General features: G+C 36.3%; 1 protein-coding gene across 2 annotated transcripts in view; it reads right to left on the bottom strand.

The window, feature by feature from the left end:
• Positions 1–27,740, bottom strand: part of LOC113228107 (solute carrier family 41 member 1-like) — a 165,863-nt gene that overhangs the window by 49,464 nt on the left and 88,659 nt on the right. For both annotated transcript variants that reach the window (XM_026461257.1, XM_026461256.1), the window contains exon 2: positions 26,154–26,240. In XM_026461257.1, the coding sequence (XP_026317042.1) occupies positions 26,154–26,238 (85 nt within the window). In that variant the 5' untranslated portion in view covers positions 26,239–26,240. The remainder of the gene's footprint in view (positions 1–26,153; positions 26,241–27,740) is intronic.

Below are 27,740 nucleotides of genomic sequence, written 5' to 3'. Positions count from 1 at the left end.
AAAGGAATGTTTTTTCGTTCTAGCTGGACTTGAACCAGCATTGAACTAGCAGCAACTGAGTTAAGGAACGAGTCAACAAAACCTTACGAATTTCTATACGTGTTCGCTGCAGATCTTTATTTTTGGTTTTACTGGTTTTTTAATAAGGTCGACGATGTAGCATGCACAGTTAAATAGTGCCTATTCACTCTCGCCTTGAAAAGGCCCAAATTATAGCGTACGGGGAACAAGTCTGCAGGCAGGGAACCCCAGCCTACTACTACTCCCACGATGATGTAATGAGGAAGGCGGAACAAAATCATGCAATTCCATCGCACAATCTCCGTGATATATCCTGTGGAATACTGTTAAGAAGGCAATTTTACGGCGGTTTTCTAGGCTCTGCAGTTTTGCCTCTACTAAATCCGAGTCACCTATAAGCCTCTTGGCATACTTTTGTAAAACAGGTTTTTTAGTCACAGCGCCAACTATGAGAAAACTATAAAAGTTTCTCATAAAGTTTCTAATATTTTTTTACAGGTGGCGACTTTGTCAAATTATTTTTACCAATTACAACAACAAACTAGGTGGAGTATTTTCTCAAAAAATACATAAATTAATATGATATAAAATTTCGCTTAATTTCAAGCGAAACTCAACTGTAGTCAATTGACATAATGAGACGTCGCAGTAGCGTTTCATCATTTACAATTTGCAATTTTCGGATAAAGTGGCTTTCCTATTAAGACCAACGTAAACGACAATAGCGTCAAGGCAGTCGCAACAGAGCATCAATATTGGAAACTGCGAAATGGCATGACAGTTAACGCATTGCAAGTCTGAGTATGCACTATGCAGAAGTATGAACGCGTTAACAAATGTTATCTCGACTCGACCGATAGATACATGCCTCTTTGTTTTCCCACGAATGTCGTCCCTCCGAGTTTGCACTACAAGTACGTTACATGGGCATTGAAATGATATAGATCAAATCTTAAACAAATTGAAACCGTGGTATCTTAATAGTTTGACCTACCGCCTCTCAAGCAGAGGCTGTCTAAGTTTTTCTCTAATCTCTAAGTTTTTCGAAATTAAAGTGTGAAACTTAATTTGATGATTACCATGGGTGTTTTGGTGAAGGGAAATATCGTGATAAAACCTGCACGTCGAAGAAGGGTTATCAGCCTCGGAAAACGTGTCCCCAACCCGCATTAAACCAGGGTGGTGGACTACGACCTAAGCCCTCGCCTGAGAGGTAATCCGAGTCCAGCTGTGAGACATAAATGTGTTTATGAAATGAAAGAAGCCAAAATATTTCAATTGAAGGCTTAAGTTTTCGTACAAATGTGAAATACATTGATTTACAAGATTACTTAACTTGTTACCTTTAGTGCAATAACCGATCCATTGAGATAAAATGAAAAGACTATTCAAAGACTTTCAATAGCAATCAAATGTGGCGTCACAAGATGAAAGGTACCATGAGCCTTGACGTAATGTATCATGCTTAAAATCATAGTATAATAAGACTAGCGTAACTCCCGGCTGTTCGGTGTGCTAAAGCCTACACATTGTCGCTTGGAACTACGTACGGTGGTCACGTTTTTATTTTAGTTGTACCTACAGGGTGTAAACATAGTTTAAAAAAAATTAAAATATTCATCATAGTATTCTCGTGCTATATTGAAACAACCTTTGTTAAAGCATCATGTTCATGTTTTTCGCCTATAGCATATTCATCTATATTTTCCCAATATTAAGGTACAAATATGTGTTATGCATTACTTTACATTAAATGCGCGTTACTTGCGCGCAGTGACGCTTTACCGACCACACTGTGATCCGGGCGCGCTAATGCGAGTGTCGCTATGCGTTGTAGTTTGAAAAACAAGAAACGACGCGACGCTTCGAATCTGCGTCAGTGTGAGTAGAGCCTTAGTATCTCGATTACGGGAGTATGATCACAAAATATAACGCTTATTATAAGATTATATAGTATCAATAGAGCTTATGAAAGAGTTCGTCCAGGGAATAACTGCTACTTTACCTATTCCTATCACCAAGCAGTAACGTGAGCATTACTGCGTTCCGGTTTTGAAGCGTAAGGGTTCTGGTGAAATTACAAGCACATGAGACTTGTTTCTTAGGATGACGGGCGCAGTGGTAGTGTCCCTTAGATCTTTTTTGATTTATAGCTCGGAGTGGCACTGCAACTATTATGGACAGGCGTGTCGCTTACCACCAGGCGCATGCCTTATTCGTCCCGACACTTGGTATCATAAAAAAATGTAAATGAAATGCGAGTTTGTTTAATCAATACTTTCCTAATTTCATCACTTCATCATTAATAGTGCCATATAGACAGTCTCTGAATCGGCTTCTCAGAGCTGATTTCCTTTTACAAATAACCCTTCGCTACTGGATAGTAAAATATAACTAAAACATTGAAACATTTTTCGTGTGCTTAATAAATTATAATACATAAGCCCCCGTTTTTCATGTTACACTTGTATGTAATCTACAATGGTACCTTCTCTCAAGTATAACCACGAAATACAACGTGAGTACATTAACCGTGCATAATTGTTTACGCTGCGAAAGCATTTACTGGCGTAATCATGACGTTAAATTCTAGACGGCTGCGGAAAAGAATGGTTTTTATACTTAAACATTTCATGACTAAAATGTTTACTTGAAACAAATATTATATAGAATGTTTTAAAGACATGTGTTCTGAAATTCAGAAACATAGAATTCTATTATGTTAATGTGTGTCACACGTTACAGTAAGCGCTCAGTTACTAATGGCGACTCTGAATTCTATTTACTAGGCAACAACATTTAAAATAATATAAATAAACTAAAGATAAAACCAAAAAGATGAAAGTATACAGCGTATTTTGCCATGCCAGTTAGATGCACAGTCTCTGCGCAGCGTGCGCGCCATTAAAATGCGTCAACAGATCGTAATTACCCAATAATTTGTAATATAACACGGCGAATGGGAAACAATTTTTAACCGACTTCGTATTTTTTTTGTATGTTACTCCGATATTTGTGAACTGATTTTTTTCACAATTTTTTTTTTATTGCAAAGAGGGTACTTCAGTTATGGGTCCGTTCTAATTTGAAGAAAATATTCCACCTCTAAGGGTGGTGATATTTTTCGTCAACCAATTTCAATAAAACTTGGCAAATAGTCATCTATTTTTTGTGACGTAATTCCTCAAACTTTTGGGGTTTTTTGTTTTTTTTTTTAATTTAAAAACTAAATGCGCATTTGACTTCCATCGCACCTGATGGAAAGTGGCAAGACAGTCGACGATGAAATATGCACACCTAAATAATGCCCATTCACTCTCGCCTTCAAAGGTCCAAGTTATACCGTTCAGGGAATAAGTCTGCAGACAGGGAATACCACTCCATAGCCGTTCGCCATATAAATGTGGAAGCGAATTTTTTGATAGGGGTAGAACCCCAGCCTACGTCTGGTCCCTCGATGACGGAAAGTAGAAGGCGGAATTAAATCGGCAATTCCCTCGGTTTTTTAATGAAAAAATTACAAATAAGAAACGTAAAAAATAATAATATATTATAATATAAATGTATGCAGAAAAATAGCATTTAAAACCAGTTAACATAGGAATTGTAATCCTGTATTGTATGTACATTATAATTTATTTATCAAGTTTATCGGCCCCTTTCTCCAACCAACCTCGGAGCTAAAGACATTATCAAGACTATTACCACGATAAGGTAGTTACTGCTTTTTTACTAGGTATTTATCGGGTAAGTGGTATTTTTATGCATCTTATAAAAATTGTGATTTTTTTGCCGGCGTTCGATTTTCATTCCCCTTTTCTTTTTAAGGAAGATTTTATTGCTTGTTTTTCTATTATTTTCTAATAATGACATTTCGTTATAAGTACAAAGGAAGAATATTTTAATGTATATCTTGCGCGGTTCCCGTAAGAATAGCAAAGACTATGGATTTTAATCCGTTGCTTTTCTAAAGTCAAAGTGAAATAATCTTTATTTCATAGGTAATAAAATTACAATTGAAATCGTCATGCTGATTAAACTCTACTGCTCATTCGTAAGCCAGATTCCACTTAGAATGTGCAAGAAACTCCAGGGGTTGCTCTTTGTAAATATACATTTGAATACATTTATTATTACAATATTAATATTTATTATACTCGACGTCTTCTAGCAATCCGTGCTAGACGCTATGCCACCTAAGCGACGGAACGAACCAGCGGAACACACGATTTTTTCTATGTACTTGTTGTCGGATCTTTGTATTTGGTTTTCAAGGACTTTTTACAACTCTATGAAAGTCTAAGAATTAATGGTCCAGTCAACCCGTAACCATGCAACGTGTAGCCGTACCGAAATGTCTTTTTATGGAAGATAAAAAAAACTCATACCGTGGTATGAAACCTGTAACGCCTAAATCTATTAATTATGTATTTGTTTATTACAATTCTTTTACAATGTTATCTAATAATGTAATAATAATACAATTCATTTAACGAGACAACTGAGATCCAATCAAATGTTAGTAGGTACAGACTTAAAACTATATTAGTACTTATATTTTACCAGGGACTTTGTATTATTTGTTAAGTGTCGCATAATTGGGCACTCATTAATGTGAGCAACTGTCTTCAGGAGGCTATTGGGGCTGTTATGTATTCTCTTTAGTGGCGACGCGGACGTGAAACTATCTAGCGCGCGTCAGTGAACATGGCTGAGGCACTGCAGAAACGTGACAACCCCAGCAGCGTCCTGAAGGCGTTGTTGTATTGCACGCACAGAGCATTCCGAGAGCACAGAGTGTAGCTCTTCCACAGACCGCTAGCGTACATTCGTGTGCATTAAGGTTTAAACAATGTTATCTTAACTGCAGTCGTACATCTGGCGAACCTGCGGGCAGCTAAATACCTAGACACGCGACATAAAAATTAAATTAAAAAAAATATTACCAAGAACTGTGTATCCACTAATTTTTTTCAAGTATACGTCCAATAATGGCGCACGTGTGGTCTTCATGTTTAAAAAACACTTCAAAACAAACTTGATTATTCTTCTGTGTTTCACTCACTAAATAATATTGTTTAATTACGTCACAATATATATAAATAATATATATTTAAAGTTAATATTTTAAAAAACAATTTTAATCTCTTGTTAAATGATTTAACACACAACCAGTATGAAGGCTCGGCATTAACTGAAATTGAAATTTAATTGTTAGCACGGAACTGAATGGTTCCTCGTTAAAAAAACCTATTTGATCCAACACTTCTGGGTTAGTTTTTACTAATACACTTAAAAAGTTAATAAGAAAATTTATGTTTGAAAATCTTTTGTTGAAGAAAGTTTAATAGATCCGTCTGACGGCAGACGTTTTGTTTTTTATAATTTGTAAATTTAAGGTACAGCAATAAAAACTAATCCGAGGGCAATCCATCAATATATTTATTTGTCGGAATAAGGTAAGTAAGTTCTTATTTATCTAGTTATTAGGTTCTCGCGATTGTTACACATAGGTCAGGATTAGCTGGATTAAAAAAAAAGAACTTAGGAAATGAAATTATTTTTCCTGATTATATTTGTTTTTTCAAACAAACCAAGGAACAAACAAACAAAAAAAGGTTTCTTTAAAAAAGCAAATATACCTGATTATAACCCGGAAAAATAGTTTCATTTTCTAAGTTCTTTTTCTAATCCAGCTAATCCTGACTTAGAAAGCATACGAATATGTAAATTATTCAAATATTTACTATTATAACTAATCGTCAATAAATGTGTTCTATTATAGACTATATTTACCAAAACGTCAAACAGTACATATTGAGTGGACAATACCTCCTTTTAAATATTATGTACACATATGTATTATAATAAAGAGTAAAAAAAATACTCTTAAATCTTTAATGAAAGAAGTTGTTCCATTTTCTTCACGAGTATGATCTTAAAGAATGTACGATTGAGTAGGGCTAGCATGACAGCGCTTGACTTCCGCAAGAGCCACATAAAGCAAGGGATTTCTATGCGAAAATAGCAGTATCTCGCTGTATGTCGCTCTCGCGTAAGTCGCGCCCTATTGTGGTAGCCCTAGTGGTGATTTAACTGTTTTTTAACTTCTTTGTCGTTTCACTCTAGATAGAGCGGTCGTTGTCGTCACGGAGTATGTTTGTTAGGGGCTGATATGACTCGCCTCATTGTCTTTCTCTGTTAGTGGACTCCCCCATGCAATCATGCAAAGGACGGCTCGCTGCAGACTTTATTTGGTCAGCTACTCCGTCTTGAGACGTGCTCAACGTCTCACTTACGTATTAGGAATTAGTTATTTTTTTAATAATAGCAGGGCCTTTTGAGACTCCGACGTTTCTGCAGCACATTGGCATGTTCGCAGATGCTGCTGTAGGCAATATCTATGCCATCATATATAAAATGCCTACTTCTATAGTACGAGGAGGGATAGCACCAACGAGATCGTGAAAACGATAGCGGACAAGATGGATGCAGAAGTGTTCCGTATGGTAACTGAGTTGCATGTTCTACGCATGACTAGGTGAGTTACCTGGATAGCTGGGTTCGTCCTGTTTGCTTATGTTTTTTTTATGAGTGATAGGACGATTAAATAACTCGCAAAGATCTTATGGGCACTGCCACTGCGCCGGTCACTTTGACAGATAAGTTGACAAGCCCCACGTGCCTGTAATTTCACTAGCACCCTTAACGGAGCGCAGTAATGCTCGCATTACTGCTTGGTAGCAGAACTAGGTAAGGTGACAGGCCTTCCCTGGACGAATTCTTTCGCAAGGAGCTCTACATATTACATGTAATTTGTCAGTCTAAACAATGATTGTACTGATTCTATTATTAATATAGTTATACGCGCACAAGGGTAACTCTGTGTCGCGGGTGCCATGGACTCACACATAGACAACCACAAATGACACCCAAACTCATGAGTGAAATAAATGTAGGCCATAGAAATGTTTCTCCCGGCCCAGGAATCAAACCTGGGACCTGTGTGGCAGTCCGGCATGGCAACCGTTCGGTCACGGAGGCAGTTATAAGGTGTGTTATATTAGTAATTTAGTTACTAGCTTATATTTATAATAATAGGCTTTTCCTGTACCATAAGTTGACTGCTTCGTTAGTCCAATCCATTTGGAAAATATTTTTTTCTGAAATGGCTCTGATCTGCTCTGGTACTCATAATACAGGAAAGTACTTAGTTTGAGGCCAACGGGTCGAGGTTTTCGAAAGAAAATTGACAGTTCAAAGACGAGATAACTTTTGTCTTCGGGCTCATGTTAAGCCTGCAGGTTAATTGGTGTGGTTGTCAGGCACATTAAAACCGCAAAGCACTGTGAATGAAAAACACACGTGATGCGAATCTTGACACAGTTAATAACTCGAGAAACGTGTTATCATAAAAGCAATGAAAAATAACAATGTCGGTTTGAAGATGACGATCGTATTATTAGGTAATATATAAATCGATATGTTTTCTTGTGTGTGGAAATCCAAATGATCCGATAATATTTTTTGTAATAGATAACACTATTGTGTAAATGTATTCATGGAATTAATTTTCCCAATACCAAAATAACGAAATTCAGATTTATACATTCAACATACCTATGACACAATAGCGCACTGTAAGTAGGGTTGTGTAATAACTAATTCCTTGTGTTATTTTATTTATTATTATTACATATCGAGAGATCCGAGCCAAAAACAAATAAGTGTGTGGAATTTCGTGAAACAATTTATCTAACACATTATAGTCTAAAGTCCAAACTCATGGTACCACAGTTTCGTTTAACTAAGGTAAAAAAAGGAGTGTATACGTTATTGTTTTTACAATTAGATTCCGGAGGATTTAAAATTATAATTTCTTAAGGGTATAACTTACATTAAAAGTATTTTAATTGAAACGGCATATAACCAAATCCAAGACACACAAATTTGATTCAAAGCGTATTTCATACCATTTCAGTTTATTTGAAAAGAGCAATCCCCATGGTTTCTTGCTCGGTCTTTTTGAAACAAAATTCTTATGTACTTTACCGTAAAGTCTCGATCAGTGACTATTTTAATTTTTTTTCTAAGTGGATAAGGTATGAAGTTACCGCAAAAGAAAAGAGATTATTTTTTAAATTTGGTTATTTTAACATTATTTTCTCGTTTTTGAGTTTTTGTCACAAGCGCCCTTTCAACTAACGGCGGCGGCAGTACGGACATCTGAAACAACGACGGTACCACAACACCCAGACACGAGACAATAATAGAAAACTTTCTACATTGACCCGGCCCAGAGACCTGGGTCCACAGAGGTCGTCATAAATAAACACTAAATTCAAAAATCAATTATTGATCCTGACACTGATAGTTTAGTATAGTTTTCACTATCACAAAACACTTCCTAAATATTCAATAAAATCACCTTTTTGTTATAACAGAGTACAAAATGCATGCACAGTCCCAACTGAATGAAAATTACCACTAACTTTAATTTTTATTACTAAAGGTTCAAAGTTATATATCAACCTTTTATCTATATATATAAAACTGTATAACTTATGTAACTGTATTTTTGGTTTCGTCACAAATTGTTTATATGTTTGTGAAATAGGCAAATTAAAACTGACAAGGAAAGTATTTGTAAAATGAATGTAAGAATGTTTGATACCAGTAGAGATCCTTGTGAAACAGTTCGTCCAGGGAAGTACTGCCACCTTACTTATTTCTGCAGCCAAGAAATAATGACAGCATTACTTCGTTCTTGGTTTTGAAGGTTAAGGGTACAGGTGAAATTACAAGCACATTGGACTTGTCAAGTTGTGTCAGGGTGGCGGGCGCAGTGGCAGTGCCCCTCAGATCTTTATAATTTCAATCTCTGAATGGCACTGTAACTGTTATAGACAGGCGTGTCGCTTACTACCAGACCCCCAACTTGTTTGTCCTGTCGTTTGGTGTCATAAAAAAATAATCACCCATTTGTGTCGTTATATGGTGTCCAGTTGAATAATATACGTGATGACAAATATGTCATTTTTATATCTTTGTTTATATCGAAACAGGATTTGGGTACGTGGTGGGTCAAGGTACAGAATATTATTGGATATATTAAGAAGGACTCTCAAAAACGTTGTAAATTTAGGTCTGTATTCAGAGACGGGCTAACTTCACTTTTTAGATAGTTAATTGACAGTGGAAGTATTATAATGCATAGATTCTGCAACCGCTTTAACTTTTTGAGTAGACCCTCAGACAAGCCTGTATAACAGGCATCCGTATAGTCTAGAATAGGTTGAAGGACCGACTGTGGCAGACTAATTTCAGTCGGAATGGGTAGAAAATTTCTCAGACTTCTAAGGGCCATGTAAGCGCCAAACATCCTCCTACTAACTTCAGTAACTTGAGGTTAGTATTTTTTTTTAATTGGTCAATTTCGTTCATTTTGTGTGACAACATATTTTATGAAATTTGATCAACTAGTGCTGTCCCGATTTTTTCGACCCATTTAATGCAATGATTCCATCATGTAACTGAGGCGATGTGCACTAAAAAAGTGTTAACGAATTTAATTCATTTTTATGAACAAGTCACGCTTGGTCAAAAAATTAACAACGCCAAAATTATTTTTACAATAAGTTCGGACTTCCCCGTACTGTCCCATTTAAAAAATAACACTATTTATATATATCTCAAGTAGTGTATCATCGTACTTAGGAATAGTTTAACGCCTGAAAGTATGTAGATACAATTGAAGTGCGACGCATTAACTTATAAGGAAAAACTACTATATAAAACAACCAGACAGTAATAACTCTTAATAACGTTATAAAGAAATATGTAACTGATTATCAAAACAATGTTGTTTAGTATTAGATTACATTAAGGAAAATTTCTACTTGTTTTTCAGTGAAACTTTAGTTTTGTGATTGTTGTTTACGAAGTCAATAAACAGTGTACAATTGGAAATGTTTTTTTTATTCAGCCTCCGTGGCCGACCGTTTACCATGCTGGACTGCTACGCAAAGAAAGAAAGAAAGAAGGAAAAAGATAGAAAGAAAATAACAGCACATATACATTTAACAATTACAAAACATAATTATAACATGAAAAAAAACGAAAGGGGAAAAACATAAGATAATACACACAAATAACACAAACAGGAAGCAAATAACTATAACTATGAATAATCAAGCGATAAGCCATAGTGTGCATGCTGTTACGGAATCCGTTATCCACTCGGCTTGGTGTCTTTTCACTGCATATGCTACGACGCTATTTTTCAGGGGATCCAGGAACAGGAAACACATAGCACGGAATATAATAGACGACACAGAGGTGTACAATTTGATATAATTATGGATAATAGTATAAATGTAAAATAACAGTGTAAGCGTCCAAACCGGGAGAAGTATTTGTATGGCCTATATAAGTGTAATTTATAGTTGTCCATGTGTGTGTCCATGGCACCAGCGATACAGGGTTGCCATAAACCGGGGCTATGAGTGTATGCGATAAAAAAAATCAATAAATCATTAACATTAGATATTATTAACGTAGATCGAATTTGCTACTTATAATGTTTTAAAACATAAGTAAGATTATAATCTGATATACAACTTTGTAATAAATATAGTATTTAATTCTTATCAATGCAATTTGGTTGTAATCTGTGTTGTTGTAATAAATAAAGAAATAATACTAACGAAACAAATTAATATTGAATTCGTTCAATTCTTCGCAATCTGGTGGGACGCTGCTGGGACACGATGTGTAAATGGGGTCTCAAGGATACTAGTGACACCCAATATGACTGCGGTGCCCCAACGCAGTCCATGCATCACGTAGTGTTGTGCCCTTTGTGTCCTAATACCAGTACGAGGGAAGATCTCTACGCGGCCACGGACAGCGCAGTCAAAGTAGCAACGTACTATTCAGGGTCAATATAGTCCTAAAATAAAGGAAGTATCGACACGATAAGAAGAAGAATTCCGCTGTAATGTTGCCACATACATTATCGTTTAGCTTCTTTGACTTGTGTCAAACGTACATACGTCGTATGTACGCTGCAGATTGTAGTAGGTGACGTTGAAAAGTCGAGACATACAAATATACATAGCAACGAGTAACCCACGAGCAATAGTTTTGTGTATGAGTATTTTTTTAAAATCAGCCGTCACTACGGGACCTGTACATACATCATACCATTACGCCTGCTTCCCACCGGTGTAGGTAGAAACCGACCTTCTTCGCCTCGCACATCACGCTCTTCATACATTTATACCAGGTTTTTCTTATGATAACAAGTAACGGGACGATCAATTCATGTGCGCCTGGTGGTAAGCGACATGCCTATACGTAACAATTGCATTATCACCCAGAGCTTAAAATTACAAAGGTCTGAGGAGTCACTGCACTCGTCACCTTTTTTTTTTTTTTTTTTTTTTTTTTTTTGCACTCGTCACCCTGAGACACAAAGTTGACAAGTCCCTGTAATTTCACCAGCACCCTTACCTCTCAAAACCGGTACACAGTAACGCTGACATTACTGCTTGGCGGCAGAAATAGGTAAGGTGGCAGTACTACTCTAGATGAACTCTTTCACATAGAGCTCTACTGCTACTAATTTTGAGATCGGTTTCTTTTTTATAAAAAAAATGTGTAGGTAATTAATTATTTTATATAAATTAAGACAAGAATCAGAACAAATTCTAAAATTTAGTAGAGCTCCTTGTGAAGTTTGTCCAAGGTACTGCCTCCTTAAGTCCTTACCTATTTCTACCGCCAAGTAGTTATATGACCATTACTGCGTTATGGTTTTCAAGGGTAAGGGCGCCTTAAATTAAATACTTGTAGAAGAGCTGCAGTGGCCCGTCTGTTGCGTTGCCACTTCCAATTTTCATATAATATTTAGAGATGCCACAGACGCGCCACTTTTGCACACTAGATCCACCATCACCACCATCAACCCATTTATTCGTCCCACTGCTGGGCACGGGTCTCCTTTCGGGTTAGATACTTCACGAGTTTTTCCGAGGTTTGTGAACCTTCTTCAACGCGCAGGTTTCAAAATGATGTTTTCCTTCCCTGAAAAGCTCATGATAAATTTCAAAGTAAATTTCGCACACAAATTCCGAGAAATTTAGGTGTGCGATCCCGGATTCGAACCCACTGTTTGTAAATAAATTAAAATTACATCTTATTAATAAACGCTATTACAATTTAAATGAATGCTTTAATGACAAATAAAAATAAGAATATTATAATAAAATTGAATAATAAATAAATCTTAATTATATACTATAAAGTTATGATATTGTAATCTAATTAAATTCAAACTTTCAAGTGACATAATTCTGCTTATTATATGACGTATTTCTTATTATATGACATATTTTTTATTTTATATTATCATTTGATAAATAATAATTTTAATTAATAATTGAAACCTCGGTCTACCTCTGCTCTTATTGTTAACCTAATAAAGGGCTCATAAGTGTGTGTGTGTAATTCGTCCTGTCACTTGATATAAAAAAAACAATAATTCGAGGTAATTAGTGAGGTCATCAGGGGCACATTATTATTATCAAATACTGCATATCTCTGAAAGTATATTTTTTCCATTTTACAGTATCCCTAATACAAAAGGCTTTAATAAGTCAGAAATTAATCTGTCCGATAGAGAATTTATGATTTGATTACTTTGAGGATTACCAAGAACTGTAGACTAGCACGTAGTAGAGTAGTAGAACAGTACACTTGCACTTGATTCGACGCAAAATATCTTATGTGTTGCTGCTTTCTAAAAATAGTGGTCCAAAAAACAAGATATTATTTTTTTACCTATTAATAGGTAATACAGCTCAAAGAAAATTAACTATGTCAAAATATTCATATCAAAATTTATTAATTAACAATATTGAAATTGAATTAAAATATACAATAGAAAAACTCCGGATATAAAATTCAATGTATTTACAAATAAATGGACGACGGGTCTAATACAAAAACCACGAAAAAAATGTCCCAAGTCAACCTATTTAAACGTAGTGATATGTAAAGGAATATGAAAAAGCTAAAACGTTGAATTTAAATTGTAATGTCATCGCAGTACTGTCTAATTTTGCTTGCCTCGCTGTCAGAAGAAAAAAACGAAGACTAAAGCATGAATGACTCTCTGTACACGATTTTAACGCCCTATAAGTTCGGACACTTTTTAGCTCGGATCCGACGTCCATATAATTGTAAGTCAATGATAAAATAGTGCATTTTTAAGTTAAGAGTGAATAGGCATTATACAGGGTCATTTGTAACTTACTAACAACCGCGCATGACTATTTTAAGTACGAACGTCATAAATAACAATATTTGTTCTATGATTTTAATATTTCATCAGATTTTACTTTCGCACATAAATTACAATATCTAAATAGATCACTTTGAACGGTGGTAACCCAATGCGGTGGCAAAAGAAACCACGCGAGAGGCGTTGCTACACTTACAACTTACTACGAAATACAGTGGCCGTAGGATGGCAGAATATGTGTGATAAATCTCCCCGTGACAATATTTGATTCAGTTGATAACATTTTAAAGAACAAGGACAACGATAGAAAATTGCGTATATAGCTATCCTTGTCGTTTAATCATCGCGAAAACGATTAAACAAAAAACGACAAAGCAAAATTTGCTTATTTGGTAATGAACTATTGTTATAGATTTTGAAAAACAAGGGCAACGATATGAAATTGCATATATCTTTGTCGTTTAACCATCGCCGCGAAAACCATGAAACAAAAAATGTCATTTCATTTCGTTTGTCGCGCTCAAGTTTACGTTGATAAAATTACTGTGCAAATGTTTTAAAATCAGCTGTGACCTTGCAGCCATGTATAGCTGTGTTAATCTTTTGCAGTCTACGATACTCAAAACCGATAATTAAAATATAAAATTACAGGCACATGGGTCTTGACAGTTATGACTCCGGGTAACAGGCACAGTGACAGTGTTCCTCAGATCTTTGCGATTTCTTAACTCAGTGCGGCACTGCAACTGCTACGGACAGTCGCATTGCTCACCACCAGGCGCAGGACTTGTTCGTCCCGTCACTTACTATTATAAACAAAAATTAAATATTCACCAACACAAAAAACACAATTTATAAAAAACCTGCATCCCGGGCTTGCTTCATAGGCATGTTCTAAGTTTATTATTAATTACGGCACCAATATACCAACAGCGGCCTCAAAATTATAAAAGTAGGCCACAGGCCGTTGTGGCCCTTAATGGAAAACATTATTGTCGTCGACTTTTTGTCCCTGCACTAAATAAATCGATTCACTATTTGCACCAAAGAATAACTTCTCACATTTGTGTAGACAGTCCACTTCATAATTTTAGGTGTTTATTATGCATATTAACTGTAAAAAATAAACACCTTTGTGTAAATAAGTTTCATAAACAATGAAATTTTGAAAGTTGCGACAAAACAGTCTATTAAAGTATAAACAACAAGTTGGAAAAATCTTAATAATGTAATGGCAATATCTTACAATGTAACATAAATAGTACATTAAAATTAAAGTAAGTCCAAACATTAATTTTAATGTACCATTGTGAGTACCATTGTATGTGTGTATGCATTTGCGCGAAATTTCTCGATTTTTAGGTGTCCTAAGGCATGGGCATATAATCAGGAGCAACATTTTCAATTAACAATTTCCATTTAACACGTTGTGTAATCAGTCACGCACGTCCATTACTGGTATACATAGCAATTTGCATAAATACCATTTTGACGACCTTTGTAGTCGAGTGCACACCGGTTTTCATGGTGCCGATGCGACATCTCTGAGGTCCTGGGTTCGATCCCCTGCCGGGTCAACATAGAAATCATCTTTCTATATTGTCTCGGGTCTGGGTGTTTGTAGTACCATCGTTGTTTCCGATTTCCATAACACAAGTGCTTTATTTACTTACTTTGTGATCGGAACAACGTATATGATATTGTCTAATGGCATTTTTTGTTCCATTACCCAGTTTTCATTCAAATTTTATATAAGTATTCATTATTGCACCTAACAAATACAAAATAAATATAAATTATTCAGAAGGTGAGCAAAGGTGGATTTAGAAAAGAGATCTCTTCCAGCCAACCAAAGGCAGTGAGAGCAAAGGTCATTAGCGGGCATCAGTGTGCAAAAAAAAAAAGAGAGGACGAGGGAGAAATATTATAATCAAATAAATAAATAAAAAAATACCGATACGGTATTATAAATATATAAGATTATATAAGATATTTATATCTCATTTACGCGATAAATATTTGCTAATGTAAACAATTATTATTACAAAATCTTTTTTGTAATAATAATTAATTATTATAAGAACACATCATTAATACAAATAACCAAAAACATTTTTTCAATGTGTACTTCTACTATTATTGCACATTCGAGTCACCGCCCAGTTCAATTAACATCACCCGATACTATATATTTCGGTCGGTTTGTAGGCATAAATCAACCTACTGTCTCTTCCTTTATTATACAACGCTACTTATTTAGCAAATACGCATTGGTCATTACGTTATTAACATTTTGAAAATTGGAAGGTAGAGTACAAGTAGCTTTCAGTTTGTTATGAACTAACTGGTAGTTTGGTAGTGTCTTTTTTTATGATACCAAGTACCGGGACGAACAACTTGTGCGCCTGGTGAAAAGCAGAGCTTAAAAATCACAAATATTCTGTGTAATCACACGTATCATCACGTAAAATCACAAGTATCTGTTCTGTGTATTTGTGTGTGTTTGGTATTATGCTATTTAAATAACTTTTTATAACTCAAATAGATTTTTTTTCTTTGTCTAATTGTTGCTTGTGTCTAATTTTATTTACTTAGTGCCCAATTGTCTACTATTATTTAATGTTTACGTTTGGTATTATGCTTTTCAAATTACTTATTTATTATTCAAATTGATTACTTACTTCGTCCTATTGTTGCTTATGTCAAATTTTAGTCACTTAGTGCCTAAATGTCTACAGTTATTTTAATTTTGGTTTTTGTTTTGTACGTAACATGTAACATATTATTATTTGAATTGTGGTGATCCATATTATTACGGACTATGTAATCAGCATAGTCCTCAGAGGCTAAGTCATGAACCCTTTTGACATGCTTTTATAATATTTTATTTTTTTATTATTATTTTGTATCCTTCTTTTTTATTTTTATTTTAATTGAATTTATTTTTATTATTATATAGTGTGACATTTATGCATGTTAAATAAAGCCATTTATTTTTCTTTTTTTTTATATCTGAGGGCACTACTACTGCGCCCATTACCCTAGTAGCAGAAGAGCACCTTATGAAAGAGTTCGTCTAGGAAAGTTCTGCCCCTTCTCAGGGGAATCTACCTTAAGAATGCGCAGTAGAGTTTAATAAATATGACGATTTAAAGTGTAATTTGCATGAAATAAAGATTATTTGACTAAGGATAAAGACTTTGACTCAGGAGAAAGCAAACCGTTCCTTTCGTTTAAATCGCAAAGAGCTGGGGCACTGTGCCCGTCACCCTGAGCCATAAGTTGAGAAGTCCCATGTGCCTGTACCCTTACCCTTCAAAACTGAAACACAGTCATGCTGACCTTACTGCTTGGCGACAGAAATAGGTAAGGTGGCAGTACATAAGGAGCTCTGCTGCTACGAAAGCTGTGACTAATATAGAAAAAGGTTCCTGTTCGATGATTTGGTCCCATTTAAAAGATAGATGTTTGTAGAATAACAACATAAACGACAGCAGAGCTGCTTGTGAATGAGTTCGTCCAAGGAAGCACAGCCACCTTAGCTATTTCTGCAATCAAGCATTACGTAATGTTAGCATTACTGCATTTCGGTTTTAAAGATGACTTTTCAACTCATGTCTCAAGGTGACGTACGCAGTGGCAGTGCCATTCAGGGCTTTGCAATTTAAAGCTAGTTTTGGACAAGCTTTTCGGTTACCACCAGACGCAGGACTTGTTTGCCTCATCACTTCCTATCATAGAAAAGTAATCTAGCTAATTTGGAGGAAAATGCGGAGAAAGATCGACCTTGAAGTACATATGTCCTTAAAACGGTCAATCTAAAGGTTGTAGAAGCGGATGTGTATGAAAAGATAGTTGCGAGCTGAAGAAGCGAACAGAATATCGGCTTTATATATCAATATATGAGGAAGTAATGAAATTTACTGTCATTATCAAATGACAATAAACTCCATTACTTCCTCAAATGATTCATAATAGTCTAGGTAATCATTAAGGTAAAGATATGGTATGTACGTCGCCCGTATTCTCGATTTCGACATTCATTTAAATAATTTATTATTTTATTAATAAAAAATTCTTTAATAGAACAAACGAATCTAAAATTAGTACAAAAGACGAAAAAAACATGCGTCAAAAAATTTTGTATAACATGCACCTTTACAGGCGACACGAAAACTTTCGCGTCGTCCAAGGGCGCAGTCACGCTTCAAAACCGGAACGAAGTAATTACTGCTTGGCGGCAGAAATAGGTAAGATACCTTCCTGTCCTCCTAATCATAGCTAACGTATTAATCGAAACTAAAATAACAAACGTTAATAAAACTGAAATTCAATAAGATATAAAAAAACCGATTAGAGGGGGTTGTAGATCTCGTTTTACTGTTCTCAGATACGTAAATAACTAAATTTCGCTAAAAATTACGATTACGTTAGTTATGATAAGTATGATGCCCATGTAAATACACTCACGTATTTTCTTCCTATTAATACATAAGTATTGTCACACATAGATAATCTTTTAATCCATCTTATCTTACGACGTCTAATTGACATTTTTTTTAATATTTAGTTCGTGTCGCATTTATACATTTATCTGGGAAAATTCCATTGCCGATTAGAAATACACCTTTTAATATGTTTGTAAATAAGTAATTATTTTCAATGTTGCAAGAGCCTTACTATGTCTGTGTCTTCGAGAAATAGGTTTTGAAGAGATTAACTTTTTTTACACTAGCGTCAGAGTACATTTATGAAAATGTAATTTACGAGTATGTAAAGAATTTTCGTTCTCGCTACCCCCTTCTACCCTGCTACCCCCTCTCACCCGCTTAAGGCGTCCGTGGATCAGAGTATATTTTATATGCGCATACGAACCGCATACGCGCTATAGTCGCGCGTAAGTCTCGCGCATTTCGAAGAGAGTTTGTGTTTTTAATTTAAGTTTTTGAAATGAAGCAACTATATGAATTTTTACGTGTAAACTCTAGTGGAGTATGTAGCTTCTTGCTTGCAACGCGATGTTTGCACGGATATGTATGGATTCACTACAGAGCGGTTGTGGCGCGTATACACATGACGCGCGTGTTTCAAATACTCCATGTGCAAAGGCTCTAAGATGCTCGTACGTCTTAGCTGTTGAACAAATTTCTTCTTTAACTCCTTTCTCTCGTGCAGTGCAGTTGTGGAACAGACTCTTTTCCCATATCCAGTCTAACCTACCGATCGCTTCTTTCAAGAAAAGGTTGAAAGCGCACTTTCTTGCTGAACTATCTTTATAATCATTTTATAATTTTTGTTTTTTTTACATATATATTTATGAATAAGGTGTCTCCAGCGGCAAATACTTGCAAGGTGAAGCCTGAAAACCTTCTTCGACATAGATTTACATTGCTTTATCTTAAATATTGTTGTATGTTTTCTGTTCAAGAATAAAGTCTTTTTTTTAATTTATTTATTATTTAGCTGCCTCCGTGGCCGGGTACCGGAATGGCTGCCACGCAAAGGTCGCAGGTTCGATTCCCGGACCGGGAGAAATTTTCGTATGGCCTACATTTATTTCTCTCATGCATTTGGGTGTAATTTGTGGTTGTCTATGTGTGTGTCCATGGCACCCGCGACCCAGGGTGTCTCTAGTGTGGGGCTATGTTGAGTGTGTGCGTTATTATTATTATAGTTAATTGTAATACTTAAATAAGTAACGGTATTTTTTTTATATTTCTCTCTCATTGTCATCTCTCATATAACCTGAGCTCTCACTGCCCTGGGTTGGCTGGAAGAGATCTCTATTAGAGATAAGTCTTCACCTTCTGTTAAATTAATGTTTCTGTTGTATTTATTTGGTGCAATAAACAATAGTATTTTTCGTGAAAAATAGTGACAGAGAATTCTTCCATTTCGCCTAAATATACTTTTATAGGTAACACGAAAACACTGTCCATTCATTCGAATTCAATGTTATTATGTTGGAGTCGTAAAAGTCAACGGGACTGTTACAGGTCGATTATCCCTTTGAAATTCACCTGATAAGAGTGACCAGAGAAGAACAGGCTATTAAGGCAAAACGAAGAAGAATTTTCAGATAGCGATATACCATTCTAAGTAAGTATAGTCGATGCCTTTATAATACCTGACACCCGATCGACCGTTTAATTCTGGGTACATGAATTTGAACAAAAGTGTTAAACAAACTTTAACCTGTACATTGTGTATTATGCACGGCAAATAAGAAATCACTAACGAGTGTCTATATATATATATATATAGGAAATTACTAACTTTGCATTTTTTTATCAGTCCATAATACATAAAATGTTTTTCATCCCATTTGCGAGGAAATAAATACAATATAAATATGGTTCAACAATTAGGCAAATGGCGGGATTTGTTTTTTTTTATTCTTCCATAGATAATGCAACTTGACTTATAATGTTGTAAAAAGCAAACACGCATACAGCCATGATGGATCGTAAAAAAATGTTTGCTAAATTTTTATAACAGAAAATAATTAAAATCTATTTTAAGAAATTCATAAAAAATATTTAAGTAGTATGTGGGAGCATTGCAATAAAATTTCTGTTTAGATAACATTTTAAACGAATGTTTTAATTTTGAACTTAAGTAACTTGCTCGAACTTGAACCTGACCTATTTAAGGAAGTATGCCGTGCTATAAATTAAAAGAAATCCTTACCGACCATGGCTGTAATGGAAAGAAAAAAGGCCCGTGGGTTTTATTTAGTGTATTATAGTCAAGTCAGCCACCATAAATTTATTTTGGTATAACTACCTTATTGCGTCGTTAGACAAGCTTTTAAGTTAATTTAATGTTTTAACATACACACACTTAAATACAATTCAAATTTCACCACACATGCGAACTAAAGAACTCTCAGAACCAAAAGTTCCGCTAGGGTATCAGTGGTTGTGGTTGACCATATTATATTCCGTTTCTCTGGTATCGTAGTAACAAGGAATTTCTTACTTTGAGACCATGCAATTGATCGATATAACTAAGATATATAGGGTGGAAAAAAAAATGGGATACCACTCGTCAGCGCACGCTGATGAGGAGCATTCTCTACGATACTGCGATCATCAGTGCCAGGACCAGCCGTCGTATTACCGGCGGATTCCGTCGCATTCTCTAGCGTGTTCTTCAATACCGTAACGAGAATGTTCTGCGATAGTGCGAGCTCGGAGTATCGCAGCCCTAAAAGAGCATTGATATTGATATCTTATTTCTGTTGTTAAATGTACATTGAGAATAAAATATACATTGAGAAATGTGAAATTTTCAACGTCGCCATACGCCAGTTTGCGCAGGCTCTAAATTTTTTATGGTTGCTTTTTTTTCATAATGCAGTGCCACTCAGGGTTCTCTCGCAAAGATCTTATGGGTATTGCCACTGCGCCCGTCAACCTAACACGTAAGTTGACAAGTCCCATGTGCCTGTTATTTCACCAGCTAAGGGTGCAGCTAAGGGCACTCTTACTCTTCTAAATCGGAACGCAGTAATGTTCACATTACTGCTTGGCGGCAGAAATAGGTAAGGTGGCAGTACTTTCCTGGACGAACTCTTTCACAAGGAGCCTTACTGTTTCCTTTTTAAAGTAAAATTAGCTATCTTATGCAGTTCTACTTCATGACTCATCGATTTGTTTCCACTTTGTATATACATCCCGCTATGCTCCTGTCATATTTCTTTCGGTTCTCCTCTGGCGTTAGATTTTCGCTACACTTTCAGGAACAATGCAGAGCTTTACATTTTCGGTTTTTCAGTGTAAGTGTGCTGGTGGAATTACAGGCGCATGGGACTTTTTAACTTATGTGTCAGGGTGACGGGCGTAGTGGCAGTGCCCCTAAGACTTTCGCGATTGCGACAGGCGTGTCGCTTACCACCAGGGGCACGACTCGTTCGTCCCAACACATATTGGTATCATAAAAAAATGGTTTGCTACACTACCACCAACTAGTATATTTAGTGAACCACCTACAATGCGTTCGAAGCCTAATGTGGCGCCACAACCCACTGCTGCCTGTAATATCGTTTGAGAGTACCCCATCCCCAAAATTTTTATAATACACCATGTGGCCTTAATTCCGTCATAAAGCGAACTTCGAGATTAATAATAACCTCGGATTCAAGACCTTAATAGCTTCTGAGATGGCTTTGTGACTTCGGATATAAAGTATATCCATTAAGGGGAACTACTAAATATGGAGTGTACTGTGAATTATTACAAATACTGTAGTGATGCGGTTGGGAAAGAGTGATAAGGTTTATTATTGTTTGATAGTTTATATCCGACAGATAGTTAAGATAGCTTACATTGTTAGAGGCGCTGATTAACATTAAATATGAGTGAATTACGAAAACATAGTTTTTTTATGATACTAAATGACGAGACGAATAAGTTGTTCACCCGGTGGTAAGGGCCACGCCTGTCCATTGCAGTGCCACTCAGAGCTTTAATTCGCAAAGATTTGACAAGTTTCATGTGCCTGTAATTTCACCAGCACCCTTACCCTTCAAAACCGGAACACAGTAATGCTCACAGTACTGCTTGGCGGCAGAAATAGATAAGGCGGCAGTACTTCCACGAACTCTTTTACAAGGAGTTCTAGATGAAGTTCTAGAAGAAAGAGAAAGATGTGGCCTTATTGCACAAAGGTGTGAATTACTTATTTACTAAAATCGGAAGTATATTCGAGTGTACCAAATCCTTGTATAACTACTGTGAAAGTGTTTATACAGTGCAGTGAGATTACCCTGAACTGGATAGATAAAACGTTAAATACCTCTATGTCAATGGAGAGTGAATAGACATTCTCAAGCACACTTAAGGAACAAAGATTAGTAACCCTACTAGTTTTATGAGCTCATTAGAAAATGGTACGAACACCGCCATTTTCACAATAAACAATAAAACCCTATAACGAATCGTAGGGGCTTTTTGTTCTATGTAGTTAAGTTAATTGGGTCTAGAGTAGTTGAATCTAAGGTTACTAACGGAATGTGAATAGTATCACCTTAGAGCGATGTCATAGGGGCGTTGCCGATACGTTGCGTCGTCGAAACGCTATGATTTCAACGCACCGAGTGCCACACGAGCAATACAGTGTCGCAACTTAACGCACCGCAACACCACTCCCCGCTTCGTCGCCAAGCCCCTTCGGTTCGGTTAGTTTCAGCGCACCTTGTGGTTTTAATTGGTATTGGCTAAATGGTGACCTATTCTGTGTGGCATGCAGGGTAGCATACAATGATTGGTTGTTTTTTGTTAAGCATAATTTTTACTCAGTGTTTCTCTCTTCTTTTTTCTTCAAGTTATCGCCTTCGTCGAATAAATGATTTTTCGATTTCTGTTTCTATTTCTATAATTTATACTTAGTACTACAACACAGCGTCACCGCTTAGGCGCCGCAACGTGGACGCAACGTATCGTGAGGCACCACTCTGTCTATAGGTGTCAAAGGTAGCGAATAAGGTGTAAATGTAGCAGACATGTAATAGATAATATTCTTGATTTTTTTTTCTTACAAGACGTTTTGGTTCGGTTTGCTTACTTCAGTCTTTTCTTAACTGCCTTCGTGACCGGTTACCATGCTGGACTGCCACGCAGAGGTCCCGGGTTCGATTCCCGTGCCGAAAAATATATTTATATGGCCTACATTTATTTCTCTCGTGGGTTCTTAGGGTACTTTGTGGTTATCCAACTAAGTGTGTGTCCATGGTCCCCGCGATACAAGGTTTACCTAGTGCGGGCGGGGATATGAGAGTGTGCGTTGTTATTATTATTATTATTATCTTTTAGCTAATTACTTCGAAACGAATGAATCGATTTCATGTGGTTTTAGACAAGATCATACAAAAGCGTAAACAAATTTAGCTATTAAAAGATCCATATAAATGTTTTCGTCGATTTTCATGTTTTCAACACAATTTGGTACAATAAACCACAAGTTACAGTCACAATCACATGAAAATCATAAAAAATATTCTAACTATATGAAACAAATTAATACATATAGTGAAATTTTGTAACTCCCCTAAAAATGTTATTGACTAATTCTGTTCGTAGAACCTTGGAACCTTTTTCCTGAAAAGTTATATTTCTTTATTCTAAAATATTTGTGTCATCTATTTGTAACTTCTGTTTAATTTTTAATTACCCCGGTGGCTCAACGGTAAGTATTTTGGATGCTGATGCTGGATCAATTTGGGTAACGAACTTTTCATAATTGGTTTTTGTCTGGGTATGTCCAACGAGCTGTGGGCAAAGACCACCACGGAACGCAAGACGAAACCGTGGAAGACCCAGAACGAGATGGCGTGACGAAATCGACGCGTATACGAGGTCTTGGCCTGCAGAGGGACAATAATAACTGAAAAATTAAAATTAAAATGTTCCGGGTAGCTGGAGTGAATTTCGTTAGTCTAGTACTCTCAGGTCAGGGTGGGAACGCCATATATTGGGTATCAGAATATTTATGTCTGAGTTCGTAATTCCCTTTTCAGACCCTTTCCAAAACCCCAATACGTGTTACGCCAGATCCGCATCAGCCTTTACGGCGCTCGTACACAATGATTCATAATTCATTTATTTATGAAAACGCGCGTTGTATAGAAGTTGACATGTACAAAAATAAGCATAGTTTCACTTTGTCCGGCCAAACATTGGGCATACAAACATGGTGAAGGCTTAGAATAATAAGGCATAGAATGATAGTTTCATATCAAACGAACTGTCACAAGTGAGGCAAAAATCAAATTCATGTACGCTAGTTTTAGTAGTACGTTAATTTTCGGTTTTAGTGAATATTTATATAAAAATACAAGTTGAAACGCGTTACTTCCTTGCGGAATGTGATGTTAGTATCTATTTTATGTTTGTCTGACGTATTTTTACACTCATTTACCGCACATTTCGTCATTTTTAGATAAAATTCTTGATCTCTTCGCGGTGCAAGTTGACCTTGAGCACTGAACCCGAGCCCGCCCGCTCGTGTAGGCCCTTTTGGCGCGCTTCAATTTGCCTCACTTAGCGTGTGCGTTATTATTCTAAGGTTGAAGGTATATAATTCAATCTATTTTATTTTCATAACATACAGGTAAGGTACAGTAAAAGCTTAAATACTGGAAAGTAAAACTAGGATTAAATAATATGAATAAAATTGGGTCCCCGCGGCAAAGTGCCCAAGTTGCTGGCAGCGTTCTCCTTATGTATGGCTATGCTAATGCTATCTGCGGGCCATTGGGTTTTCCAGACAGTCTGTTAAATTTTTGTAGAAAATTTTATACAGATGTAGGGCACCGGGTCCCCACGGGCCAAGCGGCCAAGGATTTCGACTCCAAAGGATGTAAATAGGTAGCCGGAGTCGAGAACCTGGTACTTATTACTCTTTATTGTTTTTTCTAGCTCAGCTGCGGAGCCAGCCCTCTTGCTGGTTTGCTGGAGATTGGATGGGCCAAGTGTGTCGGCACACGCGGCATCCACACCAGTGCCCGGCCCATACTCCAAGGGATGAGAGTAATTTCGTCCAGGCGTTTGCCTTATGGCAAATTGTATAAGATATGGGTATAGAGGGCAATGTATACGCTTCTATAATAAGATTCCGGTTGATATTCAAAATTTGCCTTTTATGAGGCTTAAACTATAGCAAAACAAAAACTTTATACAAAAGGTTATTATCAGTTTCCGCGTATTTCGATAACAAAAATCCTTGGTAGTCCTGGTTAGCTCTTGCAGGTAGTTTAAATTAAATATTATAATGATAAATGTATTCAAATGTATATTTAGAAGCTGTTGCAAGTGATCACATCATATGGATCAGAAACGTTGTCCCTCAGTATGTGCCCCGTAAGAAGAGAGCGATGCTCGGTATTTCCCTACGTGATATCCCTAGAATCAGAATTCAGGGAATCCGTAGGAGAACTAAGGTAACCGACATAGCTCGAAGAATTGCTCAGCTGAAGTGGCAGTGGGCGGGGACACTTAGCTAGGAGAACCGATGGCCGTTGGGGCGGAAAGGTTCTTCAATGACGACGTTCAGTGGGTAGGCCCCCTACCAGGTGGATCGACGTTTACCTTACGAATGAGGCGTAGCGTTTAATTAATATGACGATTTCAAGTGTAATTTGCTTACCTATGAAATAAAGATGATTTAAATTTGAATTTGAAAAAACACTGTGATAGTTATGTGGGTCAATTTCAATGATTTAGTTCAAGTTTTATGTGGATATGATACCGTCGTTTTAAAATGCGCCGATTCCGCTAACGTCAGGGTTGCAAGACTCAGTGCTATGATGAGACAACTAGACAGTTATAAACATTTATGCGGTATTATTTTGTAAAATGTAACTAGATGTCAAAATAATAATAATAATAATTTCAATAACGTCAAAATAAATATTCAAAGCGACCTCGACTTTAAGCAGGAATTTTTCAATTTAGTACCACCCTCACCGTTCCTCTTTCGGTCGACTAGAAGGTCCGGAACACGCCATCTTTATTTCGTTGATGTACCACCTATTCGCATTAAGCGCTTTGCTTCCTCTTTTCTGATGCATACGGCAAAGGAATGGAATACTCCACTGGCGTCTGTGTTTCCCGAAAAGCACAATTTGGGACTATTTAAGGCTAGAGCGAATAGACATTTTTTAGGCATCCCATCGTCGGTCACATACTCGTTTAACATCAGGCGAGATTATGACCAAACGTGTATCTATTAATATATTTTAAAAAAATTCAAAAATTAAATCTATTAGAATTTTTTTCCTCTCTTTTAGTTTTTCATCGTGTATGGTTTTCTTTTATGAACTTACCGCTGATTGTGAAGACTGGGTTCCCGTCGAGGTGGGGAGAGTGGTGCTCGATTTTTGTTGGTTTGACATCTGGCGCTCCGACCATGCCTGCAAAAAGTGAATACGATAAATTAACAACAGTAGATATATACGAGTAATATAATGTTGTCTGTGGTTTTAGTCATACATATAATTCTCGTGGATGTTTGATGAAATGTTTCATTTGAAAAAAGATTGACTACATTGATTTCTGTTTAACGTTCAGCGCCTCCTTCAAAAGATTACAGTGACATTTATCGTTAACATCGAGTATATAACCAGAAATAGAGACGAAATGCCATTGACTTACAATTATATGGACGTCGGGTCCGCGCTAAAAAGTGTCCGCACTTGTAAGGCGCTAAAATCGTATACAGAGCGCCAAACTCCGCTTTAGTCTTCATTTGTTCGACTGACAGCGCGATACTGCGATGACATTACAATTTAAATTTCGAATAGGTTGACTTGGGACATTTTTTTCGTGGTTTTTGTATTAGACCCGTCGTCCATTTATTTGTAAGTCAATGCGAAATGCCATTTGATTTGTTTGAAAACTATTCGGATAAATAAATGGATTATTATTATTATTATTATTACTGTGATAACTGCGCTCCGATTGACCAGCCCGAATTCGAAACAATTGACGAGTGTCGTCAATTGTTTCACTTCAAATCGACCAGTTTAACTTGAACTTTGCTATAATGAACGAAAATTGCTAAGTTACATATTTAATATTTCATTATCCACGCCACCGAATGGAACAGCCCCCATTGTTAGAAATATTATCTTTATTATTACAATAAACAGAATATTTTTGGAATCTACGGAGACGTACACACTGGTCAGTTGAAGGCGCTGTACTGTTTCAGTTTTCTAATTTGTGATTTCAGTGCAAACGAGAGTTGATATTTAAAAGTGGTATAAGGCCAAATGGGCCTGATGAGTTGCCTGGGATGGATGACACTTATTTCGTCTCTATTTCTGGTTATATGCTCGATGATCGTTATTAACGGCCGCGTATACAAAATGTTGTTTCTTCTTGTGCTTATAATTTGCCATACAAAATTGTGAAGTAATTTACGCGGTCGCTAGCTTATTAACTGTCACAGTATGTGTCACAGTGATGCACTGGATACGTGGCAAATAGTTTATCTAATTACGTCAATGAGTATAGACTCTGTCAGATGATGTAGTAGCTACAGAAATGTGTTTTGAAAACTTGACAAATTACTATTGAACCCTGAAATGATAGCGCTAATTAAAATTCCACAACACATTGAGGATCAATTTTGTACTTTGCCACATTTAGTTATATTTATATGTCTATATTGCTCTCCTTGCCATAAACAACGCATTTGCATTTTGGTAACTTTCGAGCTATTGGCACCTAAATCTTTTTTTTGTTTCAAAAAGGCAATTACGTAAATTTTGCTTAACAATAAAAAGGAAACTAAATAAGATATTAAAAAACCCATCAAAGGAATCAGCAAAACGAGATCTACAACCCGATCTCGTCACCGTGGAACCCGATCTCGTTTTGCTGATTCCAGATATGTTAATTACTCAATT

This window comes from Hyposmocoma kahamanoa, unplaced genomic scaffold, assembly GCF_003589595.1.
Source record: "Hyposmocoma kahamanoa isolate Upper Pololo Valley unplaced genomic scaffold, ASM358959v1 224, whole genome shotgun sequence".
Taxonomy (NCBI): Eukaryota; Metazoa; Arthropoda; class Insecta; order Lepidoptera; family Cosmopterigidae; genus Hyposmocoma; species Hyposmocoma kahamanoa.
Note: the sequence above shows the minus strand (reverse complement) of the source record. Positions and strands in the feature narration are given on the sequence as shown.